This window comes from Nelumbo nucifera, chromosome 6, assembly GCF_055504915.1.
Source record: "Nelumbo nucifera cultivar China Antique chromosome 6, China Antique-T2T, whole genome shotgun sequence".
NCBI lineage: Eukaryota > Viridiplantae > Streptophyta > Magnoliopsida > Proteales > Nelumbonaceae > Nelumbo > Nelumbo nucifera.
Window position 1 is genome coordinate 63,794,999 of NC_142654.1, and position 22,125 is coordinate 63,817,123.

The 22,125-nt window shown below is 36.4% G+C and overlaps 1 protein-coding gene and 1 pseudogene across 2 annotated transcripts in view; both read left to right on the forward strand.

Moving 5' to 3' along the window:
* Window positions 1–405: 405 nt before the first annotated feature.
* The window catches only part of EMB1030 (Alanyl-tRNA synthetase, class IIc), a 34,494-nt gene continuing 12,774 nt past the window's right edge, over window positions 406–22,125 (forward strand). Inside the window, exons 1-11 of one of the 2 annotated variants that reach the window (XM_010244535.3) lie at window positions 406–668; window positions 1,853–1,978; window positions 2,070–2,278; window positions 7,736–7,914; window positions 10,742–10,820; window positions 12,102–12,236; window positions 12,317–12,466; window positions 12,775–12,885; window positions 13,021–13,938; window positions 16,394–16,666; window positions 17,831–18,040. In XM_010244535.3, the coding sequence (XP_010242837.1) occupies window positions 533–668; window positions 1,853–1,978; window positions 2,070–2,278; window positions 7,736–7,914; window positions 10,742–10,820; window positions 12,102–12,236; window positions 12,317–12,466; window positions 12,775–12,885; window positions 13,021–13,938; window positions 16,394–16,666; window positions 17,831–18,040 (2,526 nt within the window). In that variant the 5' untranslated portion in view covers window positions 406–532. The remainder of the gene's footprint in view (window positions 669–1,852; window positions 1,979–2,069; window positions 2,279–7,735; window positions 7,915–10,741; window positions 10,821–12,101; window positions 12,237–12,316; window positions 12,467–12,774; window positions 12,886–13,020; window positions 13,939–16,393; window positions 16,667–17,830; window positions 18,041–22,125) is intronic. The other variant, XM_010244536.3, reaches the window with a different exon arrangement.
* LOC148791140 (uncharacterized) lies at window positions 4,314–5,992 on the forward strand (annotated as a pseudogene).

Sequence of the window (22,125 nt, forward strand, 5' to 3'; positions counted from 1 at the left end):
TCTTTGTCTGATCGCCATTTTCTTCACCCCTTTAAATTTCCTTCTTTCTCTTATCGCCGCTGCAACTCTTGGCAACGGCATCTGCTTTCTTAGAACTCCTATCTCTCTTGGTACTTTTCCTACTATTTTCTCATATAAACCAAACAATGGAAAGATAAATTTTTACACCATCCTATCCCATCTTTTTCCATTCCACCCAAATCTTCTCACAAACCAAACGAAGCCTAAAGGTACCGTAAGACAATATGTAAAATAATAAGGATATTGTTAGTCAATTTTCTAAACCATAAGGATAATTTAAAAATTTTGCCCATTCTAAATTTTGTCCTGACTTGGAATCAACTTGATCCGTTACCAAACAGGCTTAAAAAGACCGAATGTGTGAATATCGGGAGCTTATCTTCACGCCAACGTTTGTAACGCCAATTTAAATCTCTACCTGTTTGAAGTATAAAGCAGCTAGAGAGATAAACAGAGACCGAGCGCGCGCGCGCGAGCGAGCGAGAGAGCGAGAGAGAGGACCTTGTTTGCCATGGAAGGATTGAAGCTGGTGGACTCTCTGCATGGAAACCAGAGTGGGAAACCTCTGATTCGACTCTCCAGTTCAATCTTAGCTTCCAGAGCTAGCTTTCTTAAACCAGCAAAATGCAGTCTTTCCTTCACAACTGGTACTTTTTTTCTCTTTTGCTCTTACTTATAATTTTTCATTCTTTTAGAACCTAATTGGAAACCTTTAGGGTTTATTCTGACCATTGGTGAGTTTCATCTTATTGGTGCTTAATTTTTTTTTTTTGCGTCCAGTTTAATCTTAGTAAATGGAAAATGAACTAGAAAGAAAAAGTTGTAGATTTATTCATCCTCTGCAAACCAATCAAGACGAGAGCACGAGTAAAAGGTCATGGTGCTCCCTTGTTCTCTTTTATAGGGACAATTTTTGAATCTCATTAGAATGGTACAATCTATTCCTAAATTTTTAGGCTACTTTTGTCTGCACATAACAAATAGTTTCCTGCAAAATGATGTTGAATAGGGAGCTAACTTATTTTCCTGATTTTCCTCGTTAACTTGGAAAAAGAATCTGAATGGTTGGGAAGTACATGAATGCTGTCAGATATGAACCAAGACGACCAACCTCTATTTAGAAAATGACTCGTGGAAGATAAGAAGGAATGCTTTCTTCCTATAATTACTACTCACTTTTGGGAAGTGTTCGTTTTCCTTATCCATTTAATGAGAAGCTACCCCATAAAATAACATTTTCTGGAAATCATCGGTTTTCTTTCATTTTATGTGCAATCAAATGGAGCCTTAATCTGGTCGGATTTTGGCAATGGCATACTGTATGCCTAATGGTTCGCAAATTGGTAAATTTTCCCCTGTGAGGTATGCTGGAATAGAACAAAGTGGTAATTTTGTTCCTCATGATCGTGCTTACAGTTTGAACTATGAAACAAGCCCCCAAAATGGTAATTTTGAAATCCCTAATAAAAATTTACAATGTAAATTTATCAGAAATTCAATTATTGTACTGACTAACATGAAAATGTAAGGCGCATTTGTCAGTCATTCACTGAGCAAATCATGAAAACACTGATTTGTTTCCAAATTGGATATAAATGCAAAATGAGAAAGAAAGCTTAGATTTAAAGATCTTTAATCGTAAGTTGTGGAATACTTGAATAGATAACTCCAATCCATTGTTTTTGGATGGCCCATTTTAGCAGTGGGAAGCAACTTTCACAGTCCTCATTGTAATATAAAATGGTTTTATGATTTTCTTTTCCTATTTCATAAAATTGTGCTTGTATATCAGATGCATTCTTTTGGCTGAACAATTAAGGTTTGGTTATAGGTTGCAGGGAATTCGTGGGTGTTAGAGGAAGAGTGCCTACTCAAGTTTTTCCAAGTGGATGGCTCTACAAAAATTCTAATTCGAGAGGATCATGGGAAAAGGAGTTCATAATAAGAAATGCATCAGGTCTGTTTCATAATTTATATACTGTTCTGTTTGATTTTATAGCTTTTTAAGTTTGTTGATCTTGTCTCAGTTTTCATATATTTCCTTTCAGCACCAACACAGCCTATCAGCAAAGAACTAGTAAAAGATAAGTCTAAAGAGTCCCTAGTGAGTGGGAATTCCATACGCCGTCGGTTTCTTGAATTCTACGCTTCTCGAGGCCACAAGGTCCTTCCAAGTGCTTCACTTGTTCCAGAAGATCCCACTGTTTTACTTACAATTGCAGGAATGCTACAGTTCAAGCCTATATTTCTTGGAAAGGTATGCTAATTTTTTTTATAAACTTTAGGTGGTATATTTCTTTTTATCAAAGGAAGAAAAAGAAAAGAGTAACCAACCAAGTCAGAAACATTGAAAGTTTATTAATGTCTAAAAGTGAACCCACGTATTGAATTTGTACTCTTGCTAACATTTTCTATATGTGTTTTGTATAGCACGAAGGTTTTCAAATGTCAAGGTAAAAGTGAAATTTAAACAAACTAAACAAATTGAGTTCACTATTTGCCCAAAATCTCCATGGGAAATCTAACTATTTTAGTTCTCTAACCTAATCATACCTATAAAGGGCAGATTTCCACGTTTATGGCTGAAAGAGATCTCTGAATCTCTCTTGAATGTCATGTTCCAATTTGCCCAAGATGTCCTCTATGTGAAATCACACTGTTCCCTTTGTCTCTAACTTTTATCTCTCTCTAGTCTGGATTTGTTAGGCACCAAATAATGTAGTTCAACCTCCACTCTTTAGGGTTCATCCCACTCACTCTAGGCTTTGATAAAATTGCTTTTCTAGAGCTTTCTATGTCTTATATAGAGAGGTAAACATATTGGGGGTGTGAGATCTATTAGGGTTTCCAAAACTTAAAAGTGCTAATTAAAATAGGAGAAGAATTTCTCTCCACCTTGAGATAGCAATGTACATCCCTTTCTGTATAATGTGTGGTCAAGATTAAAACATCATTTTAATATTATATCCAAGTCCAACAACTCCTCTACAATTGCTCTTAAGTCCTTGGAAATTTTCACTTAGGCCTCTTCATGCAAAGAAGATTATAGTTTTGCCCCTCCACACAATAGTGTCTAATTCTGGTTGGGAAACCACATGTGTCACTATTTGTACCCGACCACCATCTAAATGGGATTTATCCAAGAGTTCTGCTCAGACAGACAAACCACTTGAATATCACCTACTTGGTCAAAAGTACTTCCAAAGTGGATGCTATCATATGATAACTTGGGTATATTAGGGATTCCCAGTTCAATCAAGACACTGTAGGATAAGCCCTAGGAAACTTTCTTTCTTGTGAGTCTAGTGCCACAAGGACTCTTTCCATATTCATCATGTGAAACCAGTATACTTGAGTTCTAATGCATCTAGAATTCTGCTCTAGGAGTTCAAGTTAAATTATGATTCTTTCCATACTCATTCTGGTGTTACCCTAAGACTTATATAGGAGTCCTGCTACTGGGATTCCACTGCTAGAGTCTTAGTCTAACTAGGATACTTGGCCAGAGCCCTGATGTAGATCAAATTCTTAGATATGAAACTTTCCTCTTGTTTGAGGGTGTAGATCCCTTATTGGACATTCCTAGAACCATAATATCACTTTTAACCTCCTAACATATAGAGTATGTTAGTCATAATCTAATAGTAACCTCACCTGTAGTATATCAAAATGACTAATCATGACACCACAATCTTGAAAACTCCTTAGGTCCAAGGGGAGAAAAGTCTTTGCATTGGAGTGAATCATTTCCATTGCACACCACATAGTAGAAAAGTCTAAACTGGATCAATATTAGTGATGTGGACGCATTTATTGGGAAGAAGTATAGCCGCCGGCAGCAGTAGTAATTGGGTGTTCTCAGTTCTCATCTTATCTAATTCCAGCTAGATACAGTCTTATCTTATCTAATTATAGTTCTTATCTTATCTTATCAGTTCAGTAGGATAGATTAAGGAAGTCTTATCTTATCTTATCAGTTCAGTCTTATCTTATCAGTTTAATAGGATAGAGTAGTAGATTAGCAAGGAGTCCTCCTAAAAGTAGAATTCTACCTCTTGTAATCTCCTATTTAAGGAGCTGATATTATTCAATAAAGGTATCGAAAATTTCAGTCAAAAAAGAGAGCAAAGGAGAGTTGGTGATCTCTTGAACAAATCACCTTTTAGGGCGGCAAGATAGATTCTTCAAGAAAAGGGAGGAACAAGGGAAAATAGGAGGTTTTCCCCGTGGACCAACCCGTGATGAGATCCTATTTCTGGGCCCATAACAATTTGGTATCAGAGCAAGGCGTCATGGGTGACCTTGAGCAGTTGACGACTAGGGTTCATGAACTAGAGCTCAAGATCGTGGGAAACAACACGGAGGTGCGCGAGATCAAGGACGACGTCAGAAAATTAAGGTGCTTGATGGAGTTGTACTTTTCCAGCAAGGAAAGGAACCTGGAAGGGGCTGCAACCACAACCGGCCGCCGACCAGACATGGAAGAATCGTCCGACGAGCAGTAGGTCGTTGCCCTAGCGCAGGGAAAATGTTCTCTTGAATGTGGGCCTGATACGGATGCCGATCAACACTGTCAAGGGGCTCCAGCATCCCGTGAGGAAAAAGTCAGCAACCTTAAAACTGGTTTGGTTAATGTTGCAAGGAAGATGCCCAAAGATGCCCATGCACATTTTATACTTGGCCTAATGCACCAGAGGTTGGGTCAGCCACAGAAGGCAGTGCCAGCATATGAAAAGGTAGCAGAAATATTACTTCGGGGTGAGGAAGAGATTGACAGGCCTGAGTTACTTTCTTTGGTTCAAATTCATCATGCACAGTGCCTCCTACTAGGAAGTACAATTGATCATTGTGCCGATAAAGAACTCACGCATGAAGAACTTGGAGAAATTATTTCTAAGTTGAAGGAGTCAGTGCAGTCAGATATTAGACAAGCATCTGTTTGGAATACACTTGGTTTATTGCTTATTAGAACTGGCCGTCTACAGAGTGCTATATCGGTTTTATCCTCTCTGTTGTCTATTGCTCCTAACCACTTGGACTCCCTTGCAAATCTTGGGATTGCTTATCTTCAAAGTGGTAGCTTGGAGCTGTCAATGAAATGTTTTCAAGATTTGATTCTAAAAGATCAAAACCATCTTGCGGCCCTAATCAATTATGCATCTCTTCTTTTGTGTAAATATGGTTCAGTTGTTGCAGGTGCGGGGGCAAGTGCTGGTGAAGGAGCTTGTATGCCTCATGTTGCGGCTGCAAATGTTGCAAAAGAGTGTTTGTTAGCTGCAGTCAAATCAGATCCTAGGGCTGCACATATCTGGGTGAATCTTGCTAATGCATACTATTTGGCTGGTGATCATAAAAGTGTTGGAAAGTGCCTGGAGAAGGCAGCAAAACTAGAGCCTAATTGCATGTCAACTCGATATGCTGTTGCGCTTCATCGTATCAAGGATGCAGAAAGGTCTCAAGATCCCACTGAACAACTTTCATGGGCTGCAAATGAAATGGCTTCAATACTCAGAGAAGGGGACCCTGCAACAATTGAGCTTCGGATAGCATGGGCAGGACTTGCCATGGTTCACAAGGCTCAACATGAAATTGCAGCAACGTTTGAAACTAGACATAATGATTTAACGAAAGTGGAAGAGCGAGCTCTGTACACACTAAAGTAGGCAATAGAAGAGGATCCAGATGATGTAGTTCAGTGGCACCAGCTTGGCCTTCACAATCTTTGTACTCTACGGTTCAAGACATCTCAGAAGTACCTTAAGGCTGCAGTTTCCCGCAGCAAAGAATGCATCTACGCATGGTCAAATCTTGGTATCTCACTACAGTTGTCTGAGGATGAACCCTCTTCATTGGAACCCGATCCAGGGGGGCAAAATTATTCCACCTATCCTGGATTCCTTTGACTGAGTTTCAAGACACATATCCTGATTTTGAGCTTGAGGACAAGCTCTTAGTCCAGGAGGGGAGTAATGATGTGGATGCGTTTATTGGGAAGAAGTATAGCTGCCAACAGCAGTAGTAATTGGGTGTTCTTAGTTCTCATTTTATCTAATTCCAGCTAGATACAGTCTTATCTTATATAATTACAGTTCTTATCTTATCTTATCTTATCAGTTCGGTAGGATGGACTAAGGAAGTCTTATCTTATCTTATCAGTTTAGTCTTATCTTATCAATTTAATAGGATAGAGTAATAGATTAGCAAGGAGTCCTCCTACAAGTAGAATTCTACCTCTTGTAATCTCCTATTTAAGGAGTTGATATTATTCAATAAAGGTATCGAAAATTTCAGTCAAGAAAGAGAGCAAAGGAGAATTGGTGATCTCTTGAACAAATCACCTTTTAGGGCGGCAAGATAGGTTCTTTAAGAAAAGGGAAGAACAAGGGAAAATAGGAGGTTTTCCCCGTGGACCGACCCGTGACGAGATCCTATTCCCGGGCCCATAACAATTAGTGTGCATCCAATACACACCTGCATGGTAGTCTGGAGTTTCACCCCCAATAGTCGAGATATCACCACACTGTATAATGGAAGTTGTCCGTGTGCAATCCTTATAAGTGAACTACCCAAGCTCACCCTTATTTATGATGTTTTAAGTTCACAAGAATTGGGTTATCCAGATCTCTCATGATGAGTCTCACTCATCACCTAAATGCCCTACAATATTACCTATGGACTACACAATCATACATAAACATAGCCATTAATAGAATGCCTCGTATGAAAAGTCTCACTTTTATTTATAAATACATCAGCACAAAGATACAAAGTGACTTTAAATGGGCACATGGAAATCATATTTCCAACATGAGGAGTCTCACTCCCACTACCTCAAGGAATGATCTATCATCACAAGAATATTTCTATATTGCAAGAGTAGAAATTTTTACAATCTAATTTTATTTGAGGCAACCTAAAATGTGAAGATAACAACCTTATCATCCACCTTGAAAAAAGATCATAGAGTAACAATCAAATAATAAAATGAAGAAAAAAAGGAAGGAAGAAAGAAAAATTGCATAAGTATGCTTTCTAACAATTGAGAAATAGAAAATTGGATGAGCGTGCCTTCTATTTAAGTTTCTTTAAACTATTTGACCAATTTTAGGTTAATTCACTTTTTTGAACATCACTATGCAAAAGTGAACTATTTAAAGGGGGAAGGGAGGAAGGAAGAAGAATTGTGTCAGAATTCTTTCTAAAATTGAAAAATACCAAATTGGATGAGCATGCTTTCTATTGAAGTTCCTTTAAACTATTCAACCAAGTTGAGGCTCAACTCAGGATTCATATTCATATTAGATTGGTTAAAGGTTTTTATGCCAGCTTCCAACCTGAGACAACACTCTTCCTTTCCAGTCTTGGGATCAACACGATAAAACAAGCTAATCCTGGAATAGTTTCAACCAAGTGCAGACTAATTGACATATTTGAACAATAATATTTCATGCAAAAGTAAACTATCCATAGGGGATTCATACAAAGTTGAATATTTCATTAACATTAAAAATTGTATAATTTTTGTATCCAAATGTAGGATGCTGGAAATTAGTAAACTGTCAGTTCTTGACTGAAAGTTCTAATCTAGTTGATTTTATACTTTAATATCAACACCCTTGCATTGTAAATTATGATAGTTTTCCTTTTTTTTTTACTTTTTCTAATGCTACTAAACATTTGCATTAATTTGGAAGTGCTTTGACATCTTATGTAGGAACCTAGACAAGTAGCTTGTGCTACAACTGCTCAAAGGTGCATACGGACAAATGATGTGGAAAACGTGGGCCAAACATCTAGACATCATACATTTTTTGAGATGCTCGGGAACTTCAGTTTTGGTGATTACTTCAAGAGGGAAGCAATTATTTGGGCATGGGAGCTTACAACCAAGGAGTATGAATAATACTTTTATTGCTGATGGACATGAACTTTTTATTGGTAAATTTTGTGCTATATTTAATTAAAACATGATAACACTTACATATTCATAAGAGTTTGACAAAATTTTTAACACCAGCTACTAACTTGACATAACCTTCCTCCTTTATCCAGGCTTAGAACTAGGGCTGCAATTTGGGCCTGGGTTAGCCCAAACTCAGCCTGAAAAAAACTAGGGTTGAGTTGGGTTGAAAACTTCAGCATGATACTGGCAAGCTTGGCATGATTGACATCTATGCTCAGCTTGAGGGGGAGTGTAGAGAAAATGGGACGAATGGCCCATAGGCTGTTTATTCTTTTTATTCTTTCTTACTGTTTATGTTCTTGTCTGTAATGGGCCTTACTCTGGGCCCATCCTTTCTATGTTATGTTCTGTGTAAATTCTTGCCCAACTAAGGGCCTCCTTGTAATTATTCAAAGTTTATCTTAATAAAATGCTGTTAGGGTGTTAGAGAGAGAGCAATGTTCGAAACTTAACTTTCAACCAGTTTCCTGTAGGTCTTTGCATCATTAGTGGTGTCCCAGGTTACAGCTTCTATCACGTCTATTTCTTGCCACAAAGACTTCAAGGTTGAGAAGTATACAGATAATGGTTTCTCCCCCTATCTCAGATTTTCACATCACTTCTCAACTTGTAGGCTCTAGCCACATTTAGTTTTTGGGAATAGGTTTCAGCAACAGTATCCCAGATTTCCTTTGCTGAATTCATCCATAGATAGTGCTGGCTGATCTGTGGCTGCATTGAGTTCACAAGTCACTCAATAACAGTGTAGTTCTCTTGGATCCACTTCTCATGAGATTGATCATCTTCTGGGGGAGCCTTCTTGCTCCCAGAGATAAACCCCCACTTTCCTCTACTACATATATAAATCTTTACTGATTGTGACCATGCTAGATAATTAGTTCCATCTAGCTTGACTGTGGTCACAGTCAATAAAAGTCAACAGGAGCTCCCGGAACCTATCCGAATTCAGCCACATTCTTGTTTTCAATCTCTAATGAGTCCATCCTTTTAACCACTTCAAATAAGATTTCAGCAAACTTCAACCAAAACAACACCGGATGAGGATGAACAAGGGCCGTATTAAACCAGCCTCAAGCAGCAATACACAAAGCTGAGTCACACCTAAGCTGTGAGAGCCCCAAGAACAGAGGCAGCACCTTGTTGACAGCACGAGACACCAACAAACTTGGTTCGGCCTTCAAGAATAAATCAGAAAACTACCAAACACTGTGCACCTAGTCCAAGCTCCCTTTCTTAAACAAAAAAATTAGATACTTTCCAAACAGTACCCCACAAGGGAAGAGAACAGTCCCTACTGTCGAAGAGACCTTTTTACAAACACAGAGTGGGCAGTATAGAAGACCACACTGTCAAAGATGAAAACAGCCCCAAAGAACAGTCCGTACAGGGGCCCAAAAACAATCCAAAAAGGACAATAAACAGCAGTACTGATTTCAGAGGTATTTCGGCTACTTGACAGTCCAGAAAAGAAATGAAAACAACCCAGAAATCTCTGAATTAAACCTGATCAGAGGATAGCTGAATATCTGTACTGTTTCCAAAGGAACTTCGGAGATTAACAGTGCAGAACAAGAAAAAAATAACCCAGAAGTCTGAGCACAACTTACAATATTTAAGCTTCAAATCAGGAACCGAGCTGTTTTCCCTTTTTTTCTCTGATTCTTCCTGGCCACCGAATCACTTCTCCAAGAAATTTGAGTCTTGGGCAACTTCCAATGACCTCCAAGAATCAGGCAACACGAGTTGAATCTTCCAGCCCTAGAATACTGAAGTTCAGGCCTGCTCTGATACCATGAAGAAAACAGACCTTGAGAGTTTGGCAATGAGGGTGTAGAGAATGAGAGTTTCGAACATTGCTCTCTCTCTAACACCCTAACAGCATTTTATTAAGATAAACTTTGAATAATTACAATGAGGCCCTTAGTTGGGCAAGAATTTACACAGAACATAACATAGAAAGGATGGGCCCAGAGTAAGGCCCATTACAGACAAGAACATAAACAGTAAGAAAGAATAAAAAGAATAAACAGCCTATGGGCCATTCGGCCCATCTTCTCTACACTCTAAAAGGAAATAGAATATTTCAAAAGCTCAATTGGTTAGAGTGTCATGTTATTAACATAAAGGTTGTTCATCACCATGTACATTCAAGTCCTACATAGGTTATGTCAAAGTTAATTTATCAAAACATGGCAAAAGTCAGGTGCCCCGCAAAATGGGTCTCACTTTTGAGCCTAGGCATGCCTTAACATTGGATTTAGTAAGGTAAATATGGTCACCTTTGGTCCTGAAATGAATTTATCAATCTCTTTCGCTGGCTTGGTGATTGATGTACTACTACTACTACCAGGATAGTATGATGTTGGCAAGAAATGGTTGGATACACATTTACTTATATATTTCCTTTGAGTTATTTGTCAACTTTGGTCTCGTAGAAAAAATTTTCTGTAACCATTTTATCATTTGCTCCTGATCAAGAAAATATAACTAATGATTAGTCTTACATGTTCTTTAAAATAAAAATAAATGCCTAACTTGGTATATCTGTAATTAGAAGAACTGCATAACTGTGTTGTCCATGACCTGTTACAAAACATGTCTAGTGTTTCAGGAACTTCCAAACAGCATCCTCTACTTTCTGTATCATTAAGAATATTAGTTTTTTAGGCTAGAAACAGATGCAAATGTGATAAAATTCCTTACCATGGTAGCTGCTCTTATTTGAATATGTTGTTTATTTACCATGTTTACTTACAGATTTGAATTGCCACCAGAGAGATTGTGGGTTAGTGTTTTCAAAGATGATGATGAAGCTTTCTCTATATGGCATAATGAGGTAAACCACTATTCTTGTCAGTTTATTCTTATGGCCTTCTGCAATTGTCTTTCTTTGCCTAGAGCCTTGCATATGGGTTGTGTTCATATTTCATTTTTTATTCATTTTCAAGTTCATCAGATCAATCACTCTTTCTCATTATTGGAAGTACAATCCTTATTGTCATTTTTCACAATAACATGTTTATTCTTAAGAGGAAAGTCCAATATCTTTTTCTGAAATTAGATTTTGATTCTTAAGTTATATAGGTGGATATCAGCCAAACCACTCAAGATTCAAAACGTGAGTGCTTCCAAATACGTCTGTAAGAACCTTCATCAGCTGATCTTCAGTTCTGACCTGTTATCTATCTCTTCTTAGAAGGGATTTTTATACATAAGCCTTTAGGCTAGGTGAATCATGTCTTAAATGCTTTAGGGCACAAGCATAACATGTCCATTAGACATAAGTTGGACAGATGTATTTTTCAAACCTCCAGATTGGATGCTTGTCTTACAAACATATCACATTACTTCAATAAAAATGCAGAAGTTCAAAAATATGTCAATCTTAAGTTTATGTTTTACTTAAACTCTCAAATCCAGGCAGGATTAATGTAAGTCAACACTAGTGGGTATATGACAAAAAAACCCTAAAATACACAGGAAAAAGAAAGAAAGAAAGATCAACTATATTTTATATCCTTATTTTCTAGAGAAGGCATGCTAAACCTCAAAATTTTGGCAAGAAAAATGCCTTTCTTCTTGTTTGGGCATTTTAAATCATGATACATGGTACTACACCTCTTCAAAAGCAACCTCATCACAAATATAATCTCTTATGCGACTATTGTGCTTGTAAATTTGTGTGTGATGCAGATGGTTGCATTAGTGGCATAACATAAACTTGTAGAAAATTTTGGTTCAACAGTACATTCAACCAAAGCATTTTTTTCTCCAGAAAAAGAAAAGAGAGATGCTCAGAAAGGTGAAATGCAAATTAATTAAAAACTAGTTGTACTGGGCTAATTCAATAAAATCCATTACTGATACCATATTTGGAATTCATAATAAAGTATTCCCCTGTTCTTTTTCTTGTTTCCTCACTGATAATTCTGCGGCTTATTTCCTTTATATGTTTCTACCAGAAACTTTCCTAAATTTTAATTCTAGTTAAGAGCCAGCATGTGCATCTTTATGCCATGTTCTGCTTCCAAAAGTTCTAAATAAATGTTCTCTTTAATAAGAGAAAGAAAACGTGTTTCATTGTCTAATTATTTGCATAATGTGGTTCTTTCATCAGGTAGGAGTTCCTGTGGAGCGTATAAAGCGTATGGGTGAAGATGACAATTTCTGGACTAGTGGTGTTACTGGTCCCTGTGGTCCTTGCTCTGAGATTTATTATGATTTCCTTCCTGAGAGAGGATATTCTGATGTAGTGCGTCTCCCTCTCTCTCTCTCTCTCCATTCACTGTTGTTCCTTGTACTTATTGTGGATTTGGAAAAATGCATTCACAGGATTTGGGAGATGACAGTAGGTTTATAGAGTTCTACAATCTCGTCTTCATGCAGTATAACAAAAAGGAAGATGGGTCCCTTGAGCCCTTAAAGCAGAAGAATATAGATACTGGGCTTGGCCTTGAACGCATGGCTCGCATCCTGCAGAAGGTATCTTTATTTGATATATTAGCTCTTTAAAAGTCCAGTGTTATGAAGATAGTCTGCTTCATCTTAGGTTCTGTGGGGCTGTTTGATGACAGCTGAAGTTACTGAACCGAAAGACTTATTGCTTTGTCTTGTAAAACTTATTCACTAAAAATCAATACGCTTTTCAGTTTAGCTACTTCAGCTGTTATCAAACGACCCCTGTTGCTTAAAAGGGAGATATGATGCTATTCTTCTTGTTGGTTTATTATTTTATACTGTATAAGTCTCTCTCAATAAGAAGTTTTCTGTATGTGTTACTTATTTTGCAGGTTCCAAATAATTATGAGACAGACTTGATTTATCCCATTATAGAGAAGGCTGAAGAGTTGGCACTGGTCTCATATGCTGAAGCTGATGATCGTGTAAAGACCTATCTTAAAGTATGTTGTCATTGAACATTCTGCTATTTATTTAATAATATCTGTAAGCTACTACCTAGTACCTAATGTGATGTAACATATTTGTAAATACTTAATGACACTTTTTAGTGATATCTATTTTTTATTGTTTTCCAGGTAATTGGAGATCATATGCGTGCGGTTGTTTTTCTCATATCGGATGGGGTTGTTCCTTCAAATATTGGGAGAGGTTATGTAGTTCGGCGGCTCATCAGAAGGGTTGTTCGAACAGGCAGGTTACTAGGTATAAACGGTGATGGAAAGGGGAATCCAGAAGGAGCTTTTCTACCAGAGCTTGCAGATAAAGTAATAGAATTAAGCACTGAAATAGACCCAGATATTAAAACCAGAGCACCCCGTATTCTTGAGGAGTTGAAAAGGGAAGAACTGCGGTTTGTGCAGACACTAGAGAGAGGAGAGAAGTTACTTGAGCAGTTACTAACTAGTGCATTACTAAGTGCTTCTGAGAATGGAAGCAAACCTTGTCTGTCTGGAAAAGATGCCTTTCTTTTGTATGACACGTTTGGTTTTCCAGTAGAAATAACTACAGAAGTTGCTGAGGAACGAGGTGTCTGTATAGATATGAATGCTTTTGATATTGAAATGGAGAATCAACGGCGTCAATCTCAGGCTGCTCATAGTGTTGTTAAACTTGCAGTTGAAAATGCATCAGAGCTTACCGAGAGCATTCCAGACACTGAATTTTTAGGATATGACACCCTTTCTGCCAAAGCAACAGTTAAGGGCCTATTGGTGAGTGGGAACTCAGTAACACAGGTTTCTGAGGGAAGTGATGTAGAAATTTTGCTGAATAGGACACCATTTTATGCTGAATCAGGTGGTCAAATAGGAGATCATGGTTTTTTATATGTTTCTGAAGCTGAAAAAGAATGCAAAGCTATTGTGGAGGTCAAAGATGTCCAAAAATCTCTTGGAAACATATTTGTTCACAAGGGTACTATTAAAGAGGGAGCTATAGAAGTTGGAAATGAAGTGGAAGCGATGGTTGATGCAAAACTGCGACAGAGAGCTAAGGTAAAGTTGTCATTGCAATATTTGATCCCTCTCAAAAATTTCTAGGCCTATGGTCCCATCTTTACATCGTCTAAATATCTGACATAAATCTTGGTCTTTATTTTTATTACTGCATATAGATTTGGGGAAACTAAAAACATCCTGAAAATTCTGATTATAATTTATACTGGAATATAGGATGTTAAAGAGACAGGAAGAGATACTTTGGGGGAAAAAGAACTTAAGATTGGTTGAACCACTCATTATCATTTATACACAATTTTAGAGAAAGGTAGAATGTCTAAGCACTACCAATGTTTATATGTCAATATTGGGAATACATTCATATTGACTAACTACAGCCACAACATAGGCTCTATAAGGCATTGTCAAAGACAAGTAGAAAGAAGATCCACCAGAAATTTCTATTTATCTGCCAATAATTCCTCTTTTTGATCTTGTAACTTGTGGTTTGGATCTTTAGGAGTATCAGTGCATTTAGATCCCAATATTTTTTTTTTATCTTTTAACAAATCTAATACATGACTTGTTTACAAAACAAAGATACCTTGCTTGCACTGGGCTATCTAAATGCCAAAAAATATTTCAAGTCTCCTAAGTCCTTAATTTCAAATTCAAAAGCTAGAAAAGTTTTGAGATGTTGAATTTCAAAGTGGCAATTCCCTATCACCATTATATCATTGGCATATACAATAAGAGTTTGTAGTCAACTTCCAATTATGCTTCTAAAATAAAGTATGATCTACATGACTCTAAAGAGTATCTAATCTTAACATCATTCTGGATGTGTTGAACCATGCTCTAGGAGATTGTTTGAGCCCATATATTGGATATTCTTTTTTGACTTACCTCTAAAAGGAAAGGGAACCTAGAGGATATATTGTATTCACTTCCTCATCAAGATTACCATGCATGAATGCATTATTGACATCTAATTTGAAAAATGGCCAAGAACAATTTGCTACAATGGAGAGAAACACCCGTGTGGAGTTCATTTTAGCAATAGGAACAATATTCTAAGTGTGAGTGTGTGCTTTAGTGCAACAGTTGGGTTGCTCCATTGCTACCTAGGTGACCAGGGTCCAAATCTTGGAAACAACCTCTCTGTGTATCTGTAGAGGTAAGGTTGTGTACATCTGTCCCTCTCCCTCCCCAGACCACGTATTGGCAGGTAAGGTTGCACTTGAATCAAGCTCTAATAGTTCAGGCTCAAATTCAGTTAGGCTCGATTCAAATTCGATTCTAATCAAGCTTGAATCAAGTTCAAACCTTGGAGTAAGCCTGATTAGTTATTCGAGCTCAGGCTTGACCAATAAAAAGTTTGGCCTGAAAGCTCGTAAGCTTGGCTCGATTAATACATATATTATAAAAATATGTTTTTGTAAAAATACATACATATTATAGAATATACAAATATAAAAATACATACATACATACATGTATATTATAGAATATAAAAATAGATTTTATAATATATAATAAAAATATATTTTTTATATTCTATACAAGGATCAAAATTTCGATATGATATGCCCTGTATTGGGCGTCTCGTATCGCATCTTTTGGGTCCCAAAACAAAATAGGTGTTTTGGGACCCCTCTTTTTTTAATACAAAAAATATATAAAAATGTAAACAAAAACCAAATTAAAAAAAAACTAAAAAAATATAAAAGTGGATGTTTTTTAGTACCAATACGCCTCTGCCTATACACAGGGGCGTATCGATACTTAGAACCATGATTCTATATAATATAAGAATATACTATATATTATAAAAATATCATATATATATAATATACAAATATATTTATTTTCGAGCTTTTGAGCCAAACTTGAGCTCATGAATATTTAATTGAATCGAGCTCTAGCTGAAAAATATAGTTCGAGTTGAACTCGAGCTTGAACTCGAACTTAGTAGCATTTAGTCAAGCCAAGCCAAGACATGCCAAAGTTTGGCTCAGCTTGGCTCGATTGCACCCTCGTTGGCGGGAGCCTCATGCACTAAGCTGCTCTTTTAACAATATTATAAGTGTAGCCTATCCATTTTTTTTGGGTATACCCCTTTTGTTTTGCCTTAAGTTTTTCTTTTCTTTTCTTTTTTTTGGTAGAACCCTTTGCCTCAAGTTTGGCCTTATAAATTGTATCTCTTAATTGAAGCATCTGTCTTGTTCTTGATAGTGAAAACTTACTTGCATCTCATCTCAGAAGATCTACGAACTCCCAAGTTTGATTATTCAATAAAGCATTCATTTCTTCTACCACAGCTGCCTTGTACTTAATGTTAAAACAAATACAATACTAAAATACTTCCAATCTTTACATTTCAACATCACTATATTTATTCTAATATTGACCATTACTTGACACTTGTTTATATGCTCATTAACATAAAATTTATTCTTAGTGTTGAAATCACAATTATCTCTTATTACAAAATTTTGTTTGGGTTCTGCAGGTTCATCATACTGCTACACATTTGTTACAAGCTGCACTTAAACAAGTAATAGGCCATGAAACATCACAAGCTGGTTCATTGGTGGCTTTTGATCGACTCCGGTTTGATTTCAACTTCCACCGACCACTACCAGATCATGAAATAATAGAAGTTGAAGGGTTGATTAATAAATGGATTGGTGATGCAACAAATCTTCAAACTAAAGTGATGCCTCTTAATGATGCCAAAGAAGCTGGAGCTATTGCAATGTTTGGTGAAAAATATGGAGAACAGGTTTGAACATCTAAGTCAAAATTTCTAGCCTTATATAGTTCTAACCAATCTAATAAGGACACTGGCGTATTGGTGTCCAACAGTGACTGAAGATATCTGACATGGGCATGGCGACCTAAGGAGATATTTATGTTTGTAGAAATGTAGATATACTTCTAAAACATGAATTTAACACTGATTGGACATGGCCATCATTCAGAACCAAGTGTCCTTTCTTAGGTTCTAATGTTGAAGTCAAGACTTGTGAATATTGAATTTATGAGCTTACCTTGGTCAGTTTTTTGTTGAACTTCCAGAAAAACGATGAGGAAAGTTTCCTTTGAATCATGGACCATTTGTAGTTTCTTCTGGATATGTTCTACAAAATGGCATATCTAGAAGGCTAACTTGGGTCTGGGGATATATGGTCCATAGCCATAACTTGCCACCTCTCATGCTGCAAGCATTGGGACACCATCTGATGGGTCTTATTTGTATATCAGCTAGGGAAAAAATCAGCTTATACAGTAGATTATCTCCATCTGATTTTGCTGCATTTAATTGGATTGTGGAGAAAAGTTTCTATTGCAGTTGAAAAGAAGCCCTACATATATTGCTGAAATCAAAGGATTAAATTTCAGTCCCAATGCTTGAAACATAGGCCGGATAAGTTATGAGGACCTCCCACACACACTTAAAGAGTAAAGATGCATGAGGTTACATTTATAGAGAAATCCACTTGCATGTATGAATTTGATTGGATAGAATAAAAAAATGTAGGATTAGCAGAACTAAAAGTCAGCTTTTTTGCTAGTGTGCTTTGTATTGGCCAATCACCAACGGCCTGCTTATAATTGAGGCTTGAAACATCAAAACTAGAAGTGCTAATATGGGTGGAACTTTTCAATGTTCAAATGGTTTTAAGTGTAAAAATGAGCTCATCTTCACCTTTTTAAACTATTTTCAACTTTTAATTAAAACCCTGTACCTCACATCTGATCTGAAAAAAAATCAATTAACAGCCCAAAAGTAATTCAAAATCATTAAATACAATCATATTCTGAACACTATGGAATATGATTTTTTACATACAACAACAAATATTTCCATTTTGATGAAAAAGGATGTTTACATCAAAAACAGAAAGAGTTTTTTAACATCTTTTTTGACCATGATATGTTTTAGGTACGTGTTGTAGAGGTCCCCGGTGTATCAATGGAACTTTGTGGTGGGACCCATGTCAGTAATACTTCAGAAATACGTGGATTCAAAATAGTTTCAGAGCAAGGAATTGCATCAGGGATAAGGCGTATTGAAGCTGTAGCTGGTGATGCTTTCATTGATTATATCAATGTCCGAGATAACTACATGAAACATCTGTGTTCCACTCTCAAAGTATACTTTCTTCCCTCTTTTTTAAGATACTAGCAAGTGTGCATGTGGCAATTCTAGATGATGATAATGATAGTAATAATGTATTCAATTTTTTTTTTATAAAATTCATGTATTTTTTATTCTTTTTGTTTTTCATTATTCATTGGATATAGATTGCAAAATCTGGATCCGATTACCTAAACACCTCATATTGGGCTGCAAAGTTTTGGGTATCATTGATAGGCCTACCTACTTGATTTGACCTTCTTTTTGTAATGTTTTATCTTCTTAGTGTATCTTTTTTTGTTCATCTATAAAAAAAATGTAAGATTTAAAGAGAGGGAATTGAATGAGATGAAAAGTAGTAGTTCAAATTGCATTTTAAACCTCAAAATTAAATAGAGATTAAATACAAAAAATGGGTATTTTATCAAAATAAAGTTCCACAATCTTATTCATATTTTTAATAGTAGTGTAAATATGTAATTATAGACGTGTTCGATTTTTTCTATAATTTTTTTTTATTTCTATGTGTGAAAATAATTCTGTTATGTACACTTATTTATTGTTTAATACGATAAATATATGATATTATACATGTGCCCAAATGGTTTTTTTTTGTAAAATTTATGTATTTTTTCATTTTTGTGTTTTTATACTCTATTAACTTTTATTATTCAATTATGACATTAAAGGTTGACATACTTGACCCAAAAGTTGAACTATTGATCTCTTCCAAACAAGAAAATAATTTCATTTTTTGTTAGTTTTAGATTATATATTTCAAATGATCTTTTGTAAAATTTATGTATTTTTTTCATTTATGTTTTTATATTTTATTAAATTTTATTATTTAACTATGGCATTAAAGGTTGACACACTTGACCCAAAAGTTGAACCATTGATCTCTGCCAAACAGGAAAATATTTTCATTTTTTGGTTAGTTTTAGATTATGTATTTCATTTTCATCATCAATAAAAATGATTCATGTTTATTACACTTATTTTTTAATTTGATTAATAAAAATATCATAAATATGTCTACTTTTTCTAAATTTTTGTAATTTTCTATATTTATTTCTATTTAAAAATTTTATTATCTAACTATGACTTCATGAGTTGACCAATTTTGTTTTAGATGGTTAAATTGCTTAGTTATCACTTAGATAAAGAATGGTTTTGTTTTTTAATTAATTTTAATAGATATGGTTTTATATTGCTAAAAGTATTGGACATAGATCTAATTAGTAGCATTTATTAGTGAAAAAATAACTTAAAACGAAGGATTTAATAAGAGGGAATGGGAGTTAATGCCTTAAATATAAGACTTAATGAGAAGGGATTAAATGAGGTGAAAATCATTAATTGAAATTACATTGTCAACCATCATAATTAGAGATGGACTTAAGCAGACCATTGTCGGTTTAAGTCTTGGCTACCCTCTGAACCATGGTCTGACCTGATACAATCCTTGTAGGGGCGTATCGAGAAGCACTTGGCACGATATGTATCGATACTTTGATCCTTGGTCACACTTAAGGCCTTAAATTCAATGACATCACTTCTAGCTTTTCCCACTAGGATTGGTGGTGGCCACGTTGTATTTTTAAATAGCTACTATATTTTTCCAGATTCTCCACAAAATAGCTATGATATTTCCTTTTTTTTTTTTGTTGTGTTTTTTAACATCCACCTAAGCATGACTGAACTGAATGCTAGTCCCGATTCATGTTTCCAAAAGTGTATGTATGGAAATATATAGTTATACATATTTTTTTTTATGAATGAATGATATTTTATTAAATAGAGATAGAAAAAATACAAGCATGAAGCACCCTAAGAGGATGCACGAGGTGTTACCTTCCCTTAAAGGCGGTTCCAAACCCAACTCTTTTCAGATTACAGTTACAAAATTGCCAAAAACAGAGAATCCCTTAAGCCCCTTGTTTAGTTAAAGAATCTGCCAAAGCATTTGCCGATCTACTAACCCATTGAAAACTAACTGACATGGTTCTCGTAAGCCATTCGACTTTTTTTATGATGTCCCTATATCCCCAAACAACAGTCTTTGGGTCCGACATCCATCCCATTATCACCTTAGAGTCTCCTTCAACTATCAAATTAGTCACTCCAAGTTGGTTGGAAATCTGTAGTCCTTGTACCACAGCTAATATCTCAGCCCTTGTAGAGTCTCCATAACCCACTGGACCTGAGAATAAGGACAGAAAGTTGCCATCCTTATTCCTCAAGATCCCTCCTATACCCGAAGGTCCTGGATTGCCTTGACTGCTCCCATCAAAGTTCAACTTTACAACTCCTTCCAGAGGGGGTAACTGACTTGTTGGTGTAATTTTTTTTCTTGGATGAGGTGGAGGCCACTGTTGCCCAACTCCTTCAAAGGTCATCACTAGAGTAATCCGCAAAAAGATCAGTAGTTTTTAGCCAAAGGATTGCCCTTATCAGTATACAATCCTTTATTTCAGCAATGCTTCTCTCCTTCTCTTGCAAAATTCTAGCATTTCTTTCCTCCTAAATGGTTCATAAGAGGGCTGCCCTAATACATTTCCACATTATTTTCCCTCTCTTTGTTGGCCAACCAAAAAAAGATGGATCAAAAAGCATATTTACTTCAGGAGGCAGGTTCCACCTGTACCCGAACAGCATAAAAACCCAATTCTAAATATTTACTATAAAAGAGCAAGAAATCAGTAGGTGATAACAGTCCTCATTCTGTACTTTACATAAAATGCACCAATTGGGGGACAAGCATGAATAAGGTATCTTTTTTTGTACATTGTCCACAGTATTAATTTTACCACAATGCACTTCCCAACAAAAACCAGCAATTTTAGGTGGAATTGGCCTTGACCATACTAATTTAACTGGGAACAACAAAGGGGAAGGAGTAAAGCATAGGGACTTAAAGAAGGAAGAACAAGAGAAGGAGCCACTCGAGGTCAAAGACCAAATTCTTCTATCTAGTTTAGGAGGTTCCAAACAAACAAAATCAAGTAAAAGTAAAAGCTCAAAGGTAGAAACCGATTCCTCATCCCTAAACCCTCTACGGAACCCAAAATCCCAATTAAGAGACAATGGGAGAATGGGGGGAGACAAAAACCTCGAAATAGGCTCCTTTTTTATAGAGGGAAATAGAAAAAAGAGAGGGATAGAGGTCTTTTAATGGTTGGTTGCCCACCCAAACATCTTCCCAAAAAAGCACAAAACTATCACTTTGGACATCATACCTTACGAACTTGAGAAATTTTGTGAGGATGCCAAAAATCGCCTTCCAAGGTGTAGTGAGTGTGGCTCGCCAAGATACCCCGGCATCCTAACTAGATTCAGAACAGCCATGAATACTAGCCACCACCTCATGCCACAATCTTTCTCTTTCCAGAGGCCACCTCCATAACCACTTGCCCAAAAGAGCTTCATTCTTATTTACTAGGTTCCCTAACCCTAAGCCCCCTTGTTCCTTGCTTCGACTCACCACCTCCCATCTAATCAAATGGTCCTTTTTCTCTACACCTGGCTCCCACAAAAAATCCCTCATCAACTTTTCTATCTTTATTGGCTTCCCTAACAAGTATCCTAAAAACAGACAAAAAGTAGATGGGTAAGTTTGCAAGTGTGGCCCTAGTCAAAGTTATTCTACCCCCTAGAGAGATAAAGTTCTTTTTCCAGGTCACTAGCCTTTTTTTAAACTTCTCTACCACTGGGTTCCAAATCCTACTTTCCTTTGGATTTTCACCTAGGGAAGTCCTAAACAGGTCAAGGGCCAAGCAGAAATAGGGCATTCTAAGTAGGCAGTAATAGACTCCAACTCCCTTCCCTCCACATTTAGCCCCACTACACAACTCTTCTCAAGATTTATTTTCAGGTTTGAGACACTCTCAAAGAGGGATATTAGATTTCTTAGATTCCTTGTCCTCAACAAATCACATCCCTCACAAAAGATTATGATATCATCTGTAAGCTGAAGGTGGGTAACTGAAACTTGATTTCTTCCTAATCTCCATCCTCTTATCAATCTAACCCTGTTTGCTTTTCACAAAAGTCTACTAAAAACATCAACAACCAATGTGGAAAGGAAAGGAGACAATGGA